The sequence below is a fragment of the Lemur catta genome, chromosome X (genome assembly GCF_020740605.2).
Source record: "Lemur catta isolate mLemCat1 chromosome X, mLemCat1.pri, whole genome shotgun sequence".
In the NCBI taxonomy this organism is placed as follows: domain Eukaryota; kingdom Metazoa; phylum Chordata; class Mammalia; order Primates; family Lemuridae; genus Lemur; species Lemur catta.
The window spans coordinates 24,902,047-24,926,067 of NC_059155.1; the positions used below are offsets into that span (position 1 = coordinate 24,902,047).

Genomic DNA, 24,021 nt, shown 5'->3' on the forward strand with positions numbered 1-24,021 from the left:
CTATTAATAAAGAACTTGTTATTATGTGGATTTGTTTATACCAGGAGTTAAATCTTATATCTAAAACATTATTTCTCTTTACAGCAAAAGTTAATAGAAAATAATCCATAAAATAAGAATCTGTTTCATGATTGAACAAAAACATTTGAAAGGGCCTTTAATGTATTTAAACTTCTCAAATTATTCCTTGTTTTGAATGATTTCATATTAAAATTATGTTTGAGTTGCAGTACTTTCTCATCTCTCACCTCCATCCCTTCACTAATATTTCTCATTACAGTTTATTGCAAACCAAATAAACACATATGTTGGGTTATCCTGAAATGGCTGAGATAAGAGACACATTTTTTGATATTATAGGGTAATATCACCCATGTTTACTAGAAGCACTGTTCAAATATATTCATGTTGCATGATGGAAATATAAGAAAGACTCATGAACATCAGCATAGGCTATGATTCTATACTGTTTACATCATTAGTAGCTTCCCTAAAAAATATAAAACATTTACTTACCACCCTCTGTTCTATGACTCCCACATAAACTTGTTATGTGGACTTTCTTATTGTTCACATTTTGGATAAATGGGAATCAACCAAATATACTTTATTATTTACAATTATAAGAAAGTCTAAACCTAGTTTTATCTACCTCTCAGAATCATATTCATCGTGTCTTAGTGGGTAATTCTGCTTCAACTAGGCAACTGGGTTAAACCTGAAAAGAAGTTACCAGTGACATACCTAGATAGAATTTGTTTTCTACCACAATATTCTATTTATCCTAGAAATAGTGCTTCCACAAAATACACATTTCTTAAGTTAATTTTCATTTTATACTGCAAAACCACTCAAGCAAAGAAATTAATATTCAGTCAAAATAAAATGCCACCTAGAAAAATCAATACAATTTGCTATCAAATGAGGGTGACTTTAATCAGAGTGACTCAAGAACAATAACAATATTTTTCTTAAAAGTGGAAAGGGTTCCTTGTGACCATTTTCTGCTTTATCTTCCCAAACATAGTAAGCACACAATTTTGCAGCCATTTACCTAGTGAAATAAGAATACAGTTTTTGATCACACTGCAAAAATCTGAATTCTTGGGAAGAAAGTACGCACTGAATTTTCGGATAGCTTCCATATAACTACTGCTTTAATGAAACTGCTACCTGAAAATTCGGTAGTAGTATTATTGTTTAACGATAATTTAAGAAGCTATAGCAGATTGGTACTTATGACTTCTAATGAGAAAACCATAACAACCTTTTAATTGAAGGGAAAATGGTTAACTACAGTAATTGCAATCAATAAGGCTGTGTTAGTAGTATAAATATTTCTTCCCAAAGAGCATTTCTTACTCTCCTCAGCAGTATTTAAGGTGAGGAAGTGAAAAAAAAGTCTAATTAGAAATCCATTTGTTATTTATAATACTAAGCCTTGGTCTAAATTTGTACATCCCAAAGTTGAGAGAGAAACCTCCACTCCCACCACAAGCAAAACAAGACTTTGATTAAGAAGAAAACTGAGGCATAAAAAAAGGGCTTACCAATCACATAGGCTAGTAACAGGGCCAAAGTCACTGTGATTGCAGTGGCGCTCAATGCTGTGCACTTCCAGTTGCAGCATCTGTAAGGTTTGTGAAAAGTAAAGGCTGGCCGGGAAAAGGCGCTTCGAGGAAGGGGCCTGGGAGGCGGCGAGTACACGGTATTGGACGTCAGAGGGTAGTTCTGGCTGGCTGCACTGAAGATAGCGGAGGAACCAGATCCATGTTTGAACAGGAAATGCCTGTGAAAAGGAAACAAAAGTTTGGGCTATAAAAACCAAAGCCCGTTGCTACAAAAACCCAAACTCCATTAATTCCCCAAATCATGCTATGCCAAAGTTCAGGGGATCTGGGAGGGGCTCAACACAATTTTCATATACCCAAGAAGTACTCTAAACTGTCCTTGTCTCTCTTTTCTTTTCTTCTTCTTTTTTTCTTTCTTCATTTAGGGCTTTTCTCGTTCAGACTTAAGAGGAAGAAAGGAGTCCTGTGTTCCCTAACCTGCTGACTAGTGAGTACTAACGTCCCACATTTGATGTTATACACTACACTTCTCCCTTTCATTAAATATGATCCTCAAGAGCTGATTCCAAAACAGAAAGAGATACATCATCAGGCATTTTAATAATTAGAGTGGCCTGGATACCAGTGTTTGAGACTTTATTCACTACCAAACTTTAGAGATTAGCTTTTACAGTCATATGTTCACTCAACATTTTATTATAAAAATTATCAGGCCGGGCGCAGTGGCTCACGCCTGTAATCCTAGCACTCTGGGAGGCCGAGGCGGGTGGATAGCTCAAGGTCAGGAGTTCGAGACCAGCCTGAGCAAGAGCGAGACCCTGTCTCTACTAAAAATAGAAAGAAATTATCTGGCCAACTCAAAATATATATAGAAAAAAAATTAGCTGGGCATGGTGGCGCATGCCTGTAGTCCCAGCTACTGGGGAGGCTGAGGCAGGAGGATCGCTTAAGCCCAGGAGTTTGAGGTTGCTGTGAGCTAGGCTGATGCCACGGCACTCACTCTAGCCGGGCAACAGAGCGAGACTCTGTCTCAAAAAAAAAAAAAATTATCAAACATACAACCAAGTTGAAAGAATTTTATAATAAACACCTCTATATTCACCAACTAGATTCCACACTTAACACTTGACTATATTCACTTTATCACATATTTATCCATTTCTCCATTCCTTTCTTCATCCTAATTTTTAAGCATTTTGAAGTATGTTGCATACATCAGGACAGTTCTCTTCACATATTTCAACTGGCATATTATTATCTAGAGTTTGATATTTTTAACAGATTTGTAACGTACTATTCACAATTAAATGCATAATTTTAAGTGCACGTTTGCTGAGATTTACAAATGCAATCACCTATGCAAACAAAGTGCATAGACTAATGACAAGAATGTGAGAATGATAGCTACAGAATCACACAGTTGGAAGGGCCCTTCAGAAATCATCTAGTAGCCCAACTCCCTCAGGGAAATGGAGACCCAGAGAATGAAAGTGACTAACCTACTGAGATGTAGAACACTCTCATCATCCCCAAAAGTTCCCTCCTGCCTTTTCTAAGTAAATCCCTATTCCCATCCCCCAGAGGCAACCACTACTCTGCATTTTTTCCCACCATTCATTCATTTTGTCTCTTGTAGAACTCCATACAAATGGAGTCATGCTGCTGTCATGTTTGATTTACTATGGGATGATTGCTGACCATTCATGACTATCATAATACAGGCCTCTTATAAACAGTAATGATGTATTCACATGGAAGGAGTTGCCAAAAACAAATAAATGAAAGTATATTTTTGTGTATATACTTTATACTCATTGAGTGCTAAGTGCCAAGTGTTGTACTGAACACTCATTAGTACTTTGTTTAGTCTTCACTCATATGAAATAGGCTATATTGTTATCTTCATTATTCATTTAAGGAAATGGAGACATAAAGAGATTAAACAACTTACCCAAATTTAAAAGCTAGCAGGCAAATGAATGACAGAGCCAGAATCAGAACCTAGGTCATTGGAGTTCTAAAGTCCTTAATCTTTTCTTTTCTCTTTTTTTTCTTTTTAAAAAAATTTTAATTGATATATAATGATTGTACATATTTACGGAGTACACAGTGATGTTTTGATACATATAAAGTTCAGTGATCAGATCAGGGTAATTAGCATATCCATCAGCCAAAGTTCTTAATCTTACCCACTCTACTGTACCACCTGGGGTAGTAAAATGCACTGCTAAACAAAACACATTCTAGTGCTACATTTTAATTTACAACACAAAACCTCTCCACTAAGCAAAAAGCCAATATCACCTTGTACATGTAACATATGCCCAAATGCATAAATTATTATTTTAAGACTGATTTCTAGCTTTCATATTTAAAGAAAAAAAGCATGTATATTTAAAAAAAAACTCTACCTGCCAGTTAATGAAAAATATCCACAAGAGAGAATTTTGCTTTAGTATCACTAGGTTAAAGATTTTTTAAAGGGCTGGGTTGCTGAGGGGGGTGCAGATTTAGGTCCTTCTTGAGGGCAATTTGGCATTAAATATCAAAAGACTTTAATAATTCTTTGAAGTAATAATTATGCTTATGGAAATTTACCCTCAGGAAATGATGTGTATAATAATGTACATAAGAAGTCATTCATTGCAGTGTTATGTATAATAACAAAAATAAACCCCCAAATGTCCAATAATGGTGTTTCATTAAGTAAATTATTTTATAAACATATAATACTACAAAATCATTATAAATTGTGTTGCAAAAGAATATCTATTCACTAGGAAAAGTGTTTACAGATATTACCAAGTAAAAAAAAAGCAGGCTTCAAAAGAGCATGGGCAATACTATACAATTTTTCAAAGATAAAAAAGTATATATGTTTATGGAAAAATAATCATTTACCTTACCTTTGGATGGTAGGGGTATTTTATGAAATTTTTTTGTCTCACGTTTGTATTTATTTTGTAACTAAGATCAAAAAAATTCGTGAGTGTGGGGGGAGGGTGGAAAAATTCACTGGATAACATTAACCACAGGAATAGTTTGGTTCCATTTAAGTAACCATGATTTATTGGGCCTGCCCCTAGAAGGGACAGGAACCAAGTTAGGCACTTTATCTGTATTATTTTGGTCTTCATATGTCTGTGAGGTTTATATTATTATACTAATATTTCAGATTACTAGGCTGAGACCTAAAGAGGTTTAGTAGGAGTAGAGTGGTGATCATAATTGTCATAATAATGTTAATAAAAGGTAACATTTGAGTGCTTACTTGTGCTAGGCATTGTTCTAAATACTTCATACATACTATATTATTTAATCTTTACAACAACTTTATTACAATCAGTACCTCCATTTTATAGATGATAAAACCAAAGTACAGAGAGGTTAAATAACTTGCCCATGGACTCAAAGCTAGTATTAATAACGGAAGAATCTGAGTTTCAAACACAGGCAGTCTGGCTCCAGAGCCTCTGATCTTAACCAGTACACTACAGTACACTATACTAGTGTTATGCAGTTATTGAGACACATTAAGAATGGAATTCAGTAGTTGACAATACTTCTACTTGACTAAAAAAAGAAAAAAAAATGGTAAAAGGGAAATAATATATATGAATTAAATAAAATTTTAAAAAAGATTGGAATTCAGATCTGTTAAGGCACATGCTGTGTGTTGAATTTGGTATGAGGATGATGTTGAATTGAGCCACACTACTACCCTATTCCCTTTTAGACTAATGACAAGAATATGAGAATGATAGCTACAGAATCACAGAGTTGGAAGGGACCTTAAGAAATCACCTAGTAGCCCAACTCCCTCCGGGAAATTGAGATCCAGAGAATTAAAGTGACTAACCTAAAAGCAACATATCTAGTCAATGGCATGGATGACACTGGAATCTGGGACTTCCAAAATAGTCTGTTTCCATTGCCCCATGCTACCTGCTGACCACAGTCTTCATGAGATTAGCACCAGGTTCTAATACCTGAATTAACTGACCCAGGCTCAAGAAATACTATCCATTCAAACAGTACTACATAATATGTGTCTATTCTTCTGCATGTCATATGTTCTTACAGTAAGTTTTAAAGACTATCTTAACTATTTTGGATGAATGGGTAAGCATTACAAAGAAGCTACCCTTTAGTTGATGAGATATTGCTAAAAGAGATGTTGCTGCTCTCTAAAGGCACCTAACTTATCCCCAGAGTGAATAAATAGTATATAAATCATAATAAGAATAAATATATTTTATTGAATAAGTCACTCATAGAATTGTGCTCTTTCCATTTGATTGTGGTTCCTCTTTAAGGCTTTAAGATAATCTCCTCCACACTATAAAGAGGTGGATTTCTTCTTTAGTGTCTGGTTAACTCTCCCAGCATATATTTTCCCCTTTGGCCATCTCATTTACTAGTGAGCAAGAAGTGTAGCACTTTAGAGGCAGCATAGTGAAGTATCCTCCCTTCCTTCCCACCCCTTGCCCCATGGTTCCTTTGGAGGTGACAAAATGTCACTTATACATTATTGATCCTATATAGCAACACTCTGATACATTCCTATGGGATAAAGGAGAAACCCAGCAGTATGGGGCTCTTTTACTCAATGTTTAGAGATAAGACATTCAATCCTCTGCATATTTATGAAGAAGAACAATTGGATTTTTGAGACAATGTAAGTGGCCCAATATGTTGGATATTGATTTGGTTTGGTAGAACATTAAGAGGTAGAATAAAGGCAAAGAAAGACAGAGAATTGTTGGCTATTATGATGGCAATTACAAGCAATAATCAATATCCCTGAGCACTGTAATTTCATCCTGCTGTACACCAAAGGATTTCCAAATGCAGTTTCATAAGTAAAATATTACAGCATAATGAATAAATTCAACAGTCGCAGCAGAGCAACATTTAAACTAATTCATATTTGAGTGGAATCCAAATCACAGTCCTTAGTGAGGATAGATAATAAAATGAGTTCATATACTAAGGTTTTTGTTTTCTTATTAACAAGCTCAGATTAAGATTCTATGCTGAAAGTGATCTATACTTTGACGTGCATCATGAAAAACAGCAATGCATATGCTATATATTGTCATACACTTTGCAGTCCATTGTTGGAAAGAAACTAGTACCTAAATGTGTTTCCATAGTCCCTGAAAAAAAGTAGGAGCATAAAGACAAATGCTCAGTGCTAGACTTTAGCTGTGTGCTCATAAAATCAGATCATCTGTCTAAGCACATTGCTTTTCCCTGGGGACCTGAAGATACACTAAAATGTTGCTATCAATTTCATACAATTGGGTTTTTTCCACACAGCAAATGATAAAAATGCAGTTCAAGAGTTTATGTGTAAGTAGTACTCTTCTTTGCATCTGTTTTAATATTCAAGTTCAAATTTAAAAAGGAAAAGCAAGATATTGCCAAAAGGAAATGGGCATATAAGGAAATTGGAAAAAAATATCTTCAAGAATGATGAGACCCAGTGGTGGTAAATGGGAATATAATAAATGCTCCTGTAAGGATTTTAAAATCATCTATAAAAAAGGGGAAATGTACTCTCTCTTTTTAAACCCCTCATACTACATAATTCTGGGGGTATCTGTTAGCACTAAATAACATGATGTAATGTGGCACTTAAAATTCTATAGGAAATAGACAGATATCTACAACTTTCTAACAAGAGATGCATAAATAACCAATGATTTTTTCTTTTACACCTTATAAACATTCTTATGAGATACACATATAACCTGTATTTCCCTAGCTATAAGAATTTGACTCATTTTTATACCCAGAAGAAGGAATTCAACCTGCTTTCAGTAAAAGCTGAGGTTGATTTTTTTAAAAAAGAGGAAGACTACAAGGGGGCTAAATCACATTTAAATAGTTGGTGGAATTTAGGTATTTATAGTTCTTTCAAAAAATATTCAATGCATTTTTATTGTGCTAAAAAACTACATAACATAAAATTTATCATCTTAAGTATTTTTAAGTATACGGTTTACTAGTGTTAAGTATATTAACACTGTTGTACAACAAATCTACAGAACTTTTTCATCTTACAAATCTGAAGCACTGAAACACTATACTCCCATTAAACAACTCCTCTTTTTCCCTTGCCCCTAGCAACCACCATTCTACTATTTGTTTCTATGATTTGGACTACTTTACATACCTTACATAAGTGGAATCATATGGTATTTGTCTTCATGTGATTGGTTTTTTTCACTTAACATAATGTTCTCAAGGTTCATCCATGCTGTACACAGAATAGAATTTCCTTGCTTTTTAAGGGCAAATAATATTCCATTGCATGTATACATCACATTTTGTTTAGGTATTTATCCACTTATGGACACTTAGGTTGCTTCTGCCTGCTGGCTATTATGAATAGTACTTCTATGAACACGGGTGTGCAAATACTTCTTTGGGATCTGCTTTCAATTCTTTTGGATCAATACCCAGATGTGGGATTGCTGGATCATATGGTAGTTCTATTTGTACCTTTCTGTGGAACTTCCATGCTGTTTTCCATAATGTTTGCTATTTTACAATCCTGCCAACAGTGTATAAGGGTTCCAATTTCTCCACATCCTCACCAACACGTGTTTCTTTTTCTTTCTTTCTTTTTTTTTTTTTTGATAATAGCCATCCTACTGGGTGTGAGGTGATATATCATTGTGGTTTTGATTTGCATTTCTCTGATGATTAAGGATGTTGAACATCTTTTCATATTCTTGTTGGCCATTTGTATATCATCTTTGGAGATATGTCCATTCATAGGTATTTGTTCTTATGCCTCCAAGAAACACAAGAAAATAAAAGAAAATGCCATGCTGGGTCAGTCCCATTTTATTCTCTAACAAGAATAGCTAGTTTTGTTTTGCAGAAAAGTGTGGTTACTGGTGAAGATATCAACCTTAACATCTAGCTTCCCCTTAATAACTCTTTCCCCACACACCTTTTTAGGATAAATACTCCTAAGAAGAATATTTAAACTCTTCTTGAGCCTAATAGTGTTATCAATTTGGACAATCTCCTGGGGTAACAGACTGTATTACTCTACTAGTAGCTACATAAAGTTGGATTTCATTTATTTGCTCTAGGGTTCTTTCTTCCAAACATTAAGCCACCTCTGTCCACATGTTCCCTCTAAATCTTGTATACAAAGTGTTGATAAAATGTCTATGGTCTGTCCATGTTGTTCATAATTTTTAAGAGTTTTTTAAACAGAATTTCAGGATATCTATCTAAACCTTAATTTTCCTAGGCTTAAGCCTTAGTTCTATAATATATTCTCAAAGAGAAATATTCTATGATCTAGGCTGTTACTCTTGTGATTTTGCAAGTGGGGTAATTAACAGCTAATGGGGGAGCTATTTAAAACCTTTCTATGGCTATCATCCCCTCTCTTCTTTTATTCAGAAGCAGTATCTGCCCTGCCTGGTCATCTGTCTCTAGATTGCATATTCCTTGAGGGCAAGAAACAAGTCTTAATTTCTAGGTAGGTTCTAGGTCTTAAAAGATACTCAATGATTATGTATTTATTAATATTTGTCTGATTCCTTTGCTTCTTTTAAAAGGCTCTTGATTGTGCAAAATGAATGAAGCTTGGGGACTCTAAAGTAAGTGCTTCACTTGTGAGCAAATATATCTTGGCTTATTGAATGTAAAAACACAACTGTAAGCTTTCATTGCATTTTCACATAATCTAAAATAAATCAAAGAAACAGTTGATTCATATTTCATCTCTTTTTGTAAGGCATTTTGGTAATGAAAGAATTACTGTTAAAATAATTGCTGTTAATGATAATGGCAACACTAGTGAACATTTACTAAACGTCTATCATGTGCCAGGCACTCTGCTAAAGTACTTTATGTGTTTTTTTTCCCAGAACCTTCACAATACCCCAAAAAGGCAGATGATATTATGTGCATTTCATAGGTGAGGAAGTCAAGGATCAGATATTAAGATTAAATAAATTCCCTAAGGTCACACAACTGGTAAGAGATAGAGTTGGGAACAATTTCAGTTTTGTTGATTACTAGAACATAAACTACATGAGAGTAGAAAATGGTGCCCAGCAAACAACCGGTGCTCAATAAATATTTTTAGGTTCATGTATGAATAATAAAACCCACTTACTTAACTATTGTGCACATATTAGCTCACAACATCACTCATAAAGCTAATGATAAGGTAATACAATCTTCTTAATTCACACGATCATCTGGTATTTCTCTTTTCAAAAATGAATATATATAAGCTTAATATTCCACTGAATACTTTTTATGGAAATATTTCAACTCTTAAAATTATAGAAATGACAAAATGATATTAGGAGGGTACATACTTGTCATCATTATGAAAGTGAGGTAATTGTCATGTCCCTTTGTTTAGAATGTGGGGAACATCAGAAAGTTTTCATGCAGTAGCATATTGGATTTTCCTATATGAATTAAACATTCTGTAACAAGATATTTAGAGACAAATTGGAACTAGGAGTGAGGCACTAGATATATAAATGCTACAGAAAGAAAATACTACATATTCTATCCTGTTTGACCAGGTTGCTGGAGTAGACCCCGAAAATAAATTAAAATAAACAATTATGCTTCACTTCATAATAATGCCCTTTCAAGACACCCTTTCATTCTCCTTCTCCAACTTAGATCTATGCTCTCTAGATCTAACTTTAATTTTAAAATTGATATTAAAATATCTACACCAGTTGCAGAGTAAATATCAAATTAATATTTTCTATTAATGTAAATGTTCCTGTATTAAAAGGCTTAGGCCAATATGTAAAAATTATTTACTTAGATAAGTAAGCTTACCATATTTTCGTTCTCTTTATATTTAATAGTAATTTGGGTCTTGAGCTATGGTGTGGAAGCTATAATCCTTTCAAACTAGAAAAAATGTGGAAAGCTATTGGTGGGTGAGGTTTTCAATCCTCTTATGATTTCATACATATTTTCTATGAAGGAATAATAGAATGCCACCCCATAGTTTTCAGTAATTAATTCCCCAATAGAGGCTACTTAAAATGGGAATGAACATGTGATCTAGGAAATATTTGTGATTACATGTTTAAAACTAAACCAGACTCTAAACTTCCTAGGATATTTTTTAATTTCTTCATTTTACAAAGAAACTCAGTTATATTTCCCTTTGCAAAAATTGAAAGTCAGTTCCCAATTTTACTCACCAAAGTAACCTGCTGATTTTAGAGAATTGATCTTCACTGGTTACTTGGGTTATTATTTTTATTACTTTTTAAAGGAGGGGGTAGTAGGCAGAGTATTATATATTTGATTATCTTTTTATTCATCCTCATTTTCTACAGACATGTATTTTCCTCGTTTATTTTATGAGCCAGTTGACATGGTATACTTTTCTGTATCATTTGTTTTTATTGAATTGTAATCTACGTTAGCAAGGACATTTTATTTAAAGAAACAATGTTTCAAATTAATTACAAAGGAGTACAAGAAAGAGCCTAAGAGTTTCTCACTAAATTCTTCAGATTGAAAAATCTAGATTATCATATTAATGCAACTTTTGAAGGATGTTGATCAACATTTGCCTTACATTAGCTTTCATTTCTTTGAAAGTCTTACACATATGTGTACATCAAAAGTAAGAGTGCTTTATAATGCCATAAAATAACATAAGAAATGCCACTCACATCAGTCCCCTAACCTATCCAGCATAACATTTCTGTAAAGGACAAGCTGGCAAAGGGCATGGCTATCCTCTGAAAGAAATATCAGTCTCAAAATAAAACAGGTAGCCTGAGGCAGAGACTGCCTGCCCCTCACTAACATCCTTGTTCTTCTCCCTTCCCGGGTATACAGACTACATTTCCCAGCCACCCTTTCTGTTAGGTGTGGTCATGTGACTGAGTTCTGGCAAATGCGATGGAAAGTGTGAGCAAAAGTGATATTTGACATTTTAAGGCTTGGCCTCTAAACACTTTCCACCCATGATCCTTAATCTCATTCATCATCCACTGGCTAGAAGAAAGCAGACCCAAATATGAAAGGAGCCCAGTATATTCATTCCATGGAACACTATGCAGTCATAGAAAATCCAAAGATTTTGTAACCACATAAGCATATTAGATATGTGGATACTGTTTCTCAGCACAGAGCCCTAGACAGGGCATTCCTATCCATGATTCCCCTACTGCCCGCTCTCCACTGCCTGCAGGCATAGTTAATTGGACCAGAATTGGATATTCAACCTCAGAGGTGGTTGTATTTTCTCTCTTTCAGAAATGTACATACAGATACACAGCTAGGGAAGCCAAGATGCAAGGTCATGTTGAGCCAGAGGTGGAGGTACAACATAATAGGGGAACAAAGAAAGAAATCCCATCTGGAATGAAGCTTGAGGATGGAGCATATATGCAGAGAGAAGCAGAAATGAGACATCACGTGGCCTCAAAATGAAACAGAATGAGAGAGAGATTTCCACCTTTCATTAGGCCTGTCTGTACTTATTTTCTTCTTTTTTCACTATGAGATTACCATGCACCTTTTTTTTTAAAAAAAAACCTTTTTAAAAATTTCATTTGGCTTTGAAGGCTTTTCTCCTCCCAGTAACCAGATAATTTCTAAGGCAATAAGCAATTTTCCATGTTAGGAAAAAGCAGGATTCACATGTATACTACAACCACAATTGTGTGCCATCCCTTTCCACACAAAAACAAAAACAAATTCAACCCCAAATCCTTATTCCACAGAGATCTGATCTGAAAGAAAGCACATAGAAACCTAAATAGTAATTATCTCTGGATGATGGAATTTGTAGTTATTTTTCTTTGTAATTATCTGTGTCCTTTCTATTTTTGAAATGAAGTTGTACCATTTTTATAAGGTCCATCATGACCTGGCCTCTGTGGGCCTGTCAGCCTCACTACTGCTACTGTCTCCGATGCCCTCTATGCTTCTGGCCATCCTATGTCATGTGTGTCTTCCCAAATGTGCCATTTTCTTTCAGGCTTCTGAGTTCTTGTAAGCTTTTTAGCAAAGAATGATGTCAGAAGAGCTAAGAAATATCCAAAAGTAGTGTAGGTCTAAAGTAAGGCAGGAAAGAAAGGATAATAGGTGAACACAGGGACAATGAGGAGTATAGGAGAAGAAAAAGGAATCGAATAAGAAAGAAATCTTATAGACAGGCATGTAGGTGGGTAGACAGGCAGATAAGGCTATATTTGCAAGGGTAAAAGTATTGTTTGTTAGTTGCATTGGGGTCACTCCAGCCTCCTTTGCTATAGGCTGTCTAGATCTGATTTAAATAAATAGTCAACAATGACACTGTATTTTTCCAGCTTTTTGCATTCCCGGAAAACAAGCCAATTAAGTATAGTACAACTGGGTATGTATTCAATGTGTCAAAAACATATTCCTCTTGCTTAAGACTCTCACATAGAAATGCAGGATATGACAAGTTAATTGGGGATAAAATTATATGAGGAGTTGCCATTGTATTAAAAGGAAAGCAGTGGGGAGAGGCTTAGTGCTAAATGGATTTAGTTTAATGGTTTCCAACCCAAATTACACTATAAACTGGAGAATTACCTAAGCCCTCTAACAAAGGCCTCAGAAGAAAGGAATAGGAAGAGGGAAAATGGGAAGGGAAAAAAGAAACTGTAAGAGTCTGAAAAGGGGTTAAGTAAAAGTGAGCAGGTGACAAGAGATTTTGCCTTACCAGTACCAGGACTTGGTTGGGAAACATTGAACAAAAAGTGTTTCTCAAACTGGGGACAAAAAGAATGTTTCTCAATTGGGGACGAATTGGCCCCCGGGCAACATTTGGCAGTATCAGGAGATATTTTTGTTGTTACAACTTGGGGGAGGGTGCTACTGGAATCTAGTGGGTATGGGCCAGAGATGCTGCTAAACATCCTAAACTCCCCTGTCTATTCACAGGGCAGTTCACCTCCTTAAGACATACAAAACAAGGAAATATTCAGCCCAAAATGTAAATAGTGGCGAAGTTGAGAAACCTTTGTCTAAAACTATTCATTCGATTGGAACATGCAGTTTTAAAGTATTCACCATCTGTATGGGAGGGAAGTCTTTCAAGACTTCCAGAAAAAGATTTTCTTGCCAGGCACTCTTGATCTTATCATCCTCCCAAGCTCACAGCTGTTCCTCCTTGAGGCTATTTGCACGTGGGATTGGTCTATCATTCAAACAAATACCCTGAACCCTAGGGCCACAGGGCATATACAACTCACTCATAATTGCCTCAAACATTTACCCTTGCTGACCAAACAAGGAAATATTGGTAAGATATGGAAAATAGAAAACATTTTCTATTTTCAATTTTTAAAATTGCATCCCTCATGAACCTGTCATGAAGCATAAATCCAAAACCTGAACTACCAATTAAAATATGCAGAAAATATAATAATGACAGCAATTGAAACAATATTAACTCCCCTTAGGTTAGGCCACCTAAGAAACAGTCAAATTCAGCTTTGTGCTGTGCTCTAAAGCTCAGTAACTACAATCCCACTTGAGCACAAGAGAATTTGTGGAAACCAGGTCTCCTTCCACTGAAATGTTCTCTCTCTGGTCCCCTGCTGCATGGATTTGAGAGTGCAAAGAAGCAACACTTTGGTTCACTTTAATTATTCAGAGACAGCACAGGGAGATAAACAAGGTAAGGTCAACTTCAAGAGTATAGTGATTTCATGCACTCTGTTGACCTCCAAATATGCATCTATATTTGGCAAATATAATATTAAATGTGAATTTGTTTTCTCTATGCATCATTGTCAATACTTAGGAAAAAAATCATCATAGATTCATGATGAGGATGCAGTATAAAAATGGTTGGTTGGAATGTATACACATACTAGATATTTTTATCTATCATAGGAAACAAAATGAAGTTATATTTATTTCATAATTAGACTGAGAATAACAGTATAGAGGAAGATATTAAAGTTCTACTGCAGCTTCACAGTATGATCCAAGGCAGGCTAGATTTCTATATAAGATGCTGTATCTTGAATCCTGTCTCTATGGAGGGTTTTGTTTTTTAAATTCATTTATTTAACAAAATTTTATTGAGCACCTATTATATAATCCCAAAAATGGCTTCAGAAACTAGTCTTTCACTTGCTTAACATTGCCTCCTTAACTATACTTGCCTGCCATTGTCCCTACCCCTGACAGATAGGGAAGTGTGGTGTCTTCTTCATTTCCTCTTGGCTATAGGAAATTCTGAAGGAATCATGACTGTTCAACTTAAATTTATCTCACTTATTTGGGGACCTCACCTAGAATCAGTAAACTTGGAATTAATTAGAATCCAATTAACTAGAAAGCTCAATTGAGCAGGGTTCTTTCAGTGGAGGAGCAAGTGACAAGAAGGCAAGTCACAGAATGACAAGAGATTGTAAAGCCAGAAAGGACCTCAAATATTATTTAGCTTCATTCTCTCATTTGACTGTTGAGAGAAATGAGGTTGAGAGGAAGAAGAAGATATTATCAAGGTCATATAGCTATTTAGTGGCAGAACTGGATTTGGACTCAAGATTTCTAACTCTAAATCTAGCGCTTTTTCAACTGCTCACATGAGGCCATTCAAAATTTGCAAAGGATATCCTCGGACCACTAGATGACGTTTTGTTCACTCTTACAATATCCTCCATATCTAGACCACTGTACGATAAAAACTCACATTCAAAGGACAACTCTGACATACTATAAGATTTTCAATTACAAAAGATTAAATTATGATCATTTGGATTACAGTGGGAAGTAGATTCATATTTAAGAATGATTTTCAACAAGAATGGCAATTTATAAAAAGTTCTATTTAACCTTAAGCTAATCGCCAAATCCAATTAACCAGAACTCCTCAGTTTTCTGGGCATTTAAGTTCATCAAGATTTTAATATAAATAGAAGAGAAACTAGATTATATCTCCAGGCAGGGAAACTTAACTGAATCATAAATATTCACTGAAAGACAAAAGGGGATGACTTGGGGTTCTTTACATACCTGAGACAAATTATTGTAGTACAAAGAGTGTTAGATCAGTTCATGGAGATTTGCATTATAGCTCCAATTCTTGCTCCAACTGCCACATGGACATGTTATTAAAATTTCCTAAGATTCAGTTACTTTATTGTTAAGTTGGGCATAATTGCTATATGTCTACCTTCTAGGTTGTTTAGAGTTTGAAATAAGATAACTAGTGAAAATACTTTGGACAATAGAAAATTATACATGCATACTTCTATATGCAAACATGCTTATATGTGCACACATACACATAGATGCACATAAACACTATATATTATCTAATATCTGTGTCTTTTTATTTTGACAAATACGAAAAAGTATTTAGCTACAAGTGTATCTACTAAAAGATAATCAGCCATGTTGCCATAAAATTATCTAAGTTAATGATACTACTCACTACGGTAAATGATAAAATTTAAGAGATGAGACTGTCATAGATAAAAGAAAATTATTTTAGTTGAAGGGTAGAGGAAATAGCAGACTGTGATTCTTTCATGCCAGAAGAAATTAAATTTACTTAGAAGGCTAATATCATGTTGTACTTGATATTTTGATAGTTAAACTGGAAATAGTTGTAAGTTAGTGTTTATGTTGTCAATGCAAGCCCTGTACATACACATGTCACTATTAAGTATCTTCATCAGTACCAAGGGACTGCCTAGTGTTTTGTGTTTGCCAGAAGAGACAAAAAGTCTGAGTTGTAATCATGGCTTGGCCAATGATAGCTGCTTGTCCTTGTAAATATGACTTATATTTGAGAGACAAGTTTAAATAAAGGTGGGAGGGTATAATACCACCCTCTATTATGAGACTAGTAAGGGCAAACTTTTTGCCCCTAGGGGATTTATTAATCCTCAAAGCTAGCAGCATCACCAGCTGTATGTCTTTGTTGGGGCTTGGCAACCTGGGAAGCCTGTACTGCTGTGTGGGGCCATGTTGTTTTCTTCAGGATTATGTGACAATTCCTACATGTTTTCATATTTTTTACCATTAAGAAAACTTGATCTATAACTTGGTCTGTCAGTTTCTTCCTGTCAGTCACATCACTGTCCTGGTGACTACTGCATACCTCGTCACCAAAAGTAGTTCTCCTTTTAGTCCTCCTTCTGATTCATATGAGAGATGTGCCCTGATTCAGTCACCTCTCAATCTACTGCCACATGTCAAAAGAGTAGTCCACCTTTTGTTCCCATTTTCTTACCTCTTACCAATTCTTCAAATTCAATGCATGGTAGTTTCAATATCATCATTGTACTGAAACTGGCTGCTTAAAAGTTTGTACTTGACAGAGTCAATGGTCTCTTCTCATCCACATTTTATTTGATTCCCCTGTGGAATTTGAAAGTCATGAACACCACCTCCTTAAGATTTTCCCTTCTCTTGTTTGTGCTTTTCCATGATTACTCCTCGGTCATCTATGCTGGCTTTTTTCTCCCCTATTGACTCCTAAGATATAAGTGGCCCTATGGTTTGGTTTATGGTCTTCTTTTTTTCTTTCACTAAACTCTGTGTAGGTTTTTCAAGATTTCCTCCATCATTTACAAGTTTAATTATTATGTCTACCTATGAAACTCTCAATCATATCTTTCATGAGTTCAGACATACTTGGATTTGAATTGGCTCCACTACACACTAACTGGTGATCGATCTTGTGGTATGTTGTTCACTTTTCTAAGCCTCAATTTTAAAAACCAAAAGTTGGAATAAATGTGATAATTGCTTGGCAAAATGCTTGGCACATAGTAAGCGTTTAGTAAGTGGTAGGAGAAAACTTTTTTCTTTTTTTTTTTTTTTTTGAGACAGAGTGTCACTTTGTTGCCCGGGCTAGAGTGAGTGCCGTGGCATCAGCCTAGCTCACACCAACCTCAGACTCCTGGGCTTAAGCGATCCTACTGCCTCAGCCTCCCTAGTAGCTGGGACTACAGGCATGAGCCACCATGCCCGGCTAATTTTTTTGTATATATATTTTTTAGTTGGCCAGATAATTTCTTTCTATTTTTAGTAGAGACGGGGTCTCACTCTTGCTCAGGCTGGTCTCGAACTCCTGACCTCGAGCGATCCACCCGCCTCGGCCTCCCAGAGCTAGGATTACAGGCGTGAGCCACCGCGCCCGGCCGAAAACTTTTTTCTTTCTTCCTTTCCTGGGAACCCAATCCATATTTTCAACTATTTATTGGATATTGGACATTTCAAATTGGATGTATCACATAAATGTTCTAATATTTCCAAAATAAAATTCACTGGCTGCTTCTACCAACTTTTGGTTCCTGATTTCAAAAATCTACTCTATCTATAGCTCCCTGCTCACTTATTCTGTCTGTCTGTCCTTGCATCCTACAAAAATTTTGTTGAACAGTATGAGCCAAGTGATTAGGAATTCAAGTAAAAAAAGATATAGCCCTTTAGTCAAGTTGCAACGGGGAATAAAGGCAAGTAAATAAAAGATTTTGAGTGCAATTATACAATGGAATAATATCTTGATAGACCTATGCACAGAATGTTATGAAACCATAGATAAAGGGCTTCTTTATGAAAGTTAGGGTAGGGAGGTTGCTATGGTCTAGATGTTTGTATCTCTCCAGATTTCACATGTTGAAATCTAATCCCTAATGTGCTGGTATTAAGAAGTGGGACCTTTGAGAGGTGATTAGGTCATGAGGGCTCTGTCTTCATGAATGAGATTAGTGCCCTTATAAAGGAGGCTTGAGGGAGCCTGTTGCCCCCTTCTGCCACAGGAGGGCACAGCAACAAGGTGCTGTCTATGAGAAACAGGCCTTCACCAGACCAGACACCAAATGTGCTGGCACCTAGATCTTAGATTTCACAGCCTCCATAACTGTGAGCAACACATTTCTGTTGTTTATATATTACCCACTCTAAGATATTTGGTTATAGCAGCCCGAATTGATTAATACAGAGGTGAAGGCAGGTAAAGGAAGACTCTTAAGAGGTACCTTTGACTTCTCTCCCCCTTCTTTCATATCACATCTAGCCAGACTGCAAGTCTTACAATATTATTATCCTCAATAAGAATAACATTTTAGGGGAAAGGCTGTCTCCCCTACTAGAATGTAAAGCTCATTAAAGGCAGGGTGTTTGTCTGTTTTGTTCTCTGTTGTAGCCCCAGCTCCTATAACAGTGCCTGGTACATGGGAAGCACTTAATAAATATTTGTTGAAATTTGTTGAAACTCATCTAGCTAAAACTAATTCATCACAGTATTTATAATGAATTGTTTCTCATTTAAAATTTTTAATTATACACTTTCTTATACCCTCAGATACCACACCAAAAAAAAATTAACAGAATGGAGAAGCAGATGTTACTCTTTATTTGCTTATCTGTTCACCAAAGGGGATAACTCTTTTTGAGATTTCTTATTCTTTAAATGGCATCCTCACTATCACACTTTCACAATTCTTACAGAGACATTTCAAAGACCTCAAGACTAAACCTGATCTTATCTTTTGCTTTTAAAGCTACAAACACTTTTGTGTTGTGGAATTAATAAAGAACCAGCTGGATTTTTCCAGAGGAAGATGTTCAGTAGAATATCTTTGATAAACACACACACACATACACACACACACACACACACACACCTGTAAAAAATAAGAAGAATAATTGACAGTAAAATTATTTTCTGCTACTTCAAATATATTTCATACTTTTAGTAAAATATAACAGACAAGTATCTATTAACCTGACATGGTGATGGAAATATTTATTATGATTAACTGGATAAGTAACTTTGTAATGAATGAAGTTGTTAAGAACTTGTTTTCTCTCTTGCTTACAATGAGGGAGATATTTCTGTTTTAGATATATAACCTGGGATGGGGAAGTGTATAAGTATATGGTGAGGGGGAGCAAAAGGTACAGAGACTCCTCTAAAATTTAATTTTTGTTTGCTATACTCATATATTACATCATTTATTTTTAAAAATTCCCTAAAACATCTGTTTAGATTCACATTTGGATTGCTAAATAAATCCTCTTCATATTAAAACCAGATTTCATCTCACCTATGGTGAAATTTTCTTTCCTTATAAAATGAAACAAATTATGTTTGCCTATGGTTTTATTTTGAAATGAGACTGAGAATAGTCAATTAAAAAGCATGTCTAAAAATTATAACACCACCAAAGTGACTAGAGACTGTACACAATAATCTCCAAAGTATTGTTCTTCACAATAGGCTATTATAGATATATTTTACTCCCAATATGCAAAATATATTTTTAAGACTACGGCATTTTTTCATGTAAATTTAACACATTCCACATCCATCATTTGGTGCAGGCTGAAAAGCTTGGTTGATTCCTGTTCATCTGTAGTAAACAGGATTTATAGGTCATAGATTAGTTCTACAAAGTCTTTTCCTGTCTTAAAAAGAATCTTTAAATCTGTGGCTGAAGATAGATTTTGCTAACCCTCGTGCTGTTAAAGGATTAAAGCATGAGATATTGTTGGATCTAAGCACTGCATATGTACATTCTGAGCTTTTTTCCCTCTAGTCCTTATTGAAGGAAAATTATGTCTCTAAGTCTATTTTTCCATTGTAAATGTCCTATGAAAAAACTACTTATAAATGTCAGGTAGATTTTAGCAGTACTATATAACAAAGAAATATAACTACTGCTAGAGAACTTACATTTGTGGGTTAATATTTAAAGAATACTGTTCCATAGATATTTAAACCATTGCCATCACCATTAATGAATATTTCTTCCAAATGATTCTTATTTCCCCAAGATAAGCACTAGCTCTAGAAGTCTGGTAACAAGCATTGGTCATATAAATTTCATTTCTCTTTACATTCCTTGCCAACATCTCCTCTGCCAATGGCTTTGGCTCTTCTTTCGTAAAAATAACCCTGTAGACTCCATTTAATTGTCACATTGGCCTAAAGCCAGCAAGGGCAGTTAGCCTCACACCAAGCTACAGCCATCTGTCAGAATATGCAAAAAAAATCAATGAAGATAGTTGCTACCCACTCTCCTGGCCAGGCATGACTCCTCCATACAATTCTGATTTGTCTTTTTGAGCTAAAGTGGTCATGTTAATCTCAAACTCAAGTTCTCCCTAGTATTGAAAATTACAACAAAATCTTCATGTAAGATTCATTTTGCTGAATAGATCATGGTTAATGTCCATCATCATTCTGAAAAAATGATTACCATCCAACACCAGGTGAAGAAAAACTAGTTGAGGTCTTGAACCAACACTTGGCCAAAAATTCTAATGAGTAATAGAATATCAAGTAAACTTGGAGTTTGGAATTTGAATTGGGGGACAACAAAGAGAGTAATTAAGAGAAACCAGAAATGGCTACAATTCCACTTAAAAGTGAATCCAGATGAAGTGGTTAAGAAGCTAAGGGAACTGTTCCAGTGCTCTGCAGGGAGTGGGCTATGTTTGACTTCCTGACAGAAATAAGCATCACTCCAATTAACTGGGTGTTAAAGGCAGGCCGACTGCCTTGCATACAAATTGCATAGATAGAATGGGGAAACCATTCTATAGAATAGAAGGAAAGCTGTAAATTCGGATTCTGAGAAGCTAGAAAGGACCAAAACTAGGGATGTGGGATAAACATGGGAAGAACAGAAAGAGGGGAGGAAACTAAAAGGAGAGTGTAAATCACATGCGAGGTACGAAATAATCTTTGTAACAACCTTATGAAGTGAGTACTATTAGCCCATTTTAAAGATCATAAAACTGAGGTTCAGAAAGGTTTGGTAATTTGCCTAAGCTCCTACAGCTAATAAGAAGCAGGATTGTACCTCAAACCCAGATCTATTGTTTACTTCAATCCAAACTCTTAACTACTCTTATAGCTTTTATCAGGAAGAACAGTGCCTAATATCACTTAAATGGACAAGTAGTGACTATGCATAACTTTCACTCTGACATGCTCTACCAAGAATGCCCTTCCTCCATTTTTCACCTAACACTGCCTCATGATTGGAGAACAAAATGACTTTTAGGCCATTTTCTCTGGGAAATTTCCACTTTTCCCCTTCTACCTACCTTAACACTTCCTTGGCCTCCACTATTGCCACCTTGGTTAGATCTACCACTTCCAAGTGTTTCTATGTTGGGATTACTTAAATATAACAAAACATTTACCATGGTATTGTTATTTACTTCATTTTGCCTCTCCTACCACAGAAAGGCAGTAATGGATAGTGGTTGAATGTGAAGACCCTACACCCACAGCCTGGGTTCAAAACCTGACCTAGATTTGCTATGTCCTCCCTGTGGGATTTTACAAAGTTCCTTAACCTCTCTCTACCTCAATTTCCTCATCTCTCAATTGAGGATGGCAACACTAATAGTATCTACCACATGAGTACTAGCATAAGGATTAAGGCAGTTCATTCATAAGGGCTTAGAACAGTGCTTGACATAAAGTAACACTATATATTTAGCCATCATTATTGTTACTAGGGCTAGGCAACATGTTTCTGGAGTACAGGGATTCTTATTCCTCATGGTAACCACAGTAAACTAGGAATAATTAGTAAATGCTTGCTAAATTCCTCATTGTGCAGGACACACTCAATAATCCATAGACTTGGAAGCATATGTGAATACTGGATGTTTTAGAGCATATTAAAGCTAATATGGCTCTCTGAACTGTAGTGACTCTGCTGCTTCTCCTTGCCAGCAGGTCTGAGCTGGGATTTTATACTGAACTGGAATTAATAATATTTATTGCAAACTTTCTTTGTGCCTGGCTCTGAGCAGACATTTTACATGTATTACCTCATTTGGTTCTTGAAACAACCCCACAAGGTAGGGTCTGTCATTTTCTCCACATAAAAGATAGGGAAATCGAGGCCCACAGAAGTTAAGTAATGTGGCTAAATTTACAACGATCGAAGTACTTCAGTCCAGGGATGTTGGAGCACATACGCTTACAACACGTGACCCAGCCTTTTCATCTTCGGCAATGTGCCCATATTTCCAGGTTGCAGAAGACACCCTCTCCCCCAAAAGATAATCCAGATATTGGGAATGCTGAGAGAAGGTTTGGGATAGGAGGTGGAATGGCTGATATCTAAGTATGGTAGGGCTCAGGGCATGGCATAATCTTGAATGTGTTGGTTAGTGAGGGCACTGTTTCTCTGAAATACAGAAGGCAGGAAGCAATCTAAAAGCTGTTCTGGAGACTTATCACAGGGAAGTCTTACAAATCTTCACAGGCATATCATCAAAAGGTAGGGGAGGAGGGTGGTTCTAATAATTGGAATGTGGTAGTGAAAGAGTATGTTCTATTTAAAAGCATGCTGAGAGGAAGGGAAATGATGTTATATGTGTTTACTTGGGAGAAATCATGAACATAAGGATTAAGAACACAAGAAACACCTTTAATCAGATGAAGATAGAAAGAGAAAGGGACAAAAAGTAAAATCATCTCTTATGTTATTAATATTGCTGTTATTATTTACCAATATTTATTGAGTGCTTGCTTTGTTTACAGCTGCTCTAAGCACATTGCAAGTATTAACTCATTTAATCCTCACAAAAGCCTTATGAGATAGGTTTTACTGTCATCCTTTCTTTACAGATGAGAAAACTGAGTGATGGCAATGGTAAGTAATATGCCCAAGAAACATGGCTAGTAAGTGGTGGATTAGGGAGTCTACAATAAGCAACTTGGCCACATGACAGAAATGAATGCTCATTTTCAACACAGATCACAAAAGTGTCATAGGAGGAAAGTGGAGTAAACATGAGTGATTTCAACTCCATAGACCTGTGCTAGTTGTATCATTTAGCCAAAGACAAATATATGGCAAATCTCCAACTTCCCTTGTTGATGAGTACACCTCACAGAAGGTAGAGAAAATGATAATGAGACTTGCTGCTCTGATTGGCTAAAAAACGAGATACTGGTAAGTTGAAGGTGATGGGAGCCTATAGAGAAAGTAACCATTTTAACTTAGAGTCCATTATGACTAAGCACATTATGAGGCCAAAATCACAGACTTTAAGAAAGCAGGTCTCTACCCATTTAGCAAAAGCAATTTTAGGCAATAAAAACAAAATGGGAGGTATTAATTTACCAGACTTCAAACTATACTACAAGGCTGTGGTTATTAAAACTGCATGGTATTGGCACAAGTGCAGGGACACAGACCAGTGGAACAGAACAGAAAATCCAGATATAAAACTATCCTCATATAGCCATTTAATCTTTGACAAAGCAGACAAAAACATACTTTGGGGAAAAGAATCCTTATTCAATAAATGGTGCTGGGAAAACTGGATAGCCACATGTAGAAGACTGAAACAGGACCCACAGCTTTCACCTTTCAGAAAAATCAAATCACAATGGGTAACAGACTTAAACCTTAGGTGTGAAACTATTAGAATTCTAGAA

The 24,021-nt window shown here is 35.7% G+C and overlaps 1 protein-coding gene across 1 annotated transcript in view; it reads right to left on the reverse strand.

Annotated features, from left to right (window-relative positions):
* The window catches only part of TENM1 (teneurin transmembrane protein 1), a 523,494-nt gene that overhangs the window by 292,492 nt on the left and 206,981 nt on the right, over positions 1 to 24,021 (reverse strand). Inside the window, exon 5 of the mRNA XM_045538891.1 lies at positions 1,551 to 1,789. Within this exon, the coding sequence (XP_045394847.1) occupies positions 1,551 to 1,789 (239 nt within the window). The remainder of the gene's footprint in view (positions 1 to 1,550; positions 1,790 to 24,021) is intronic.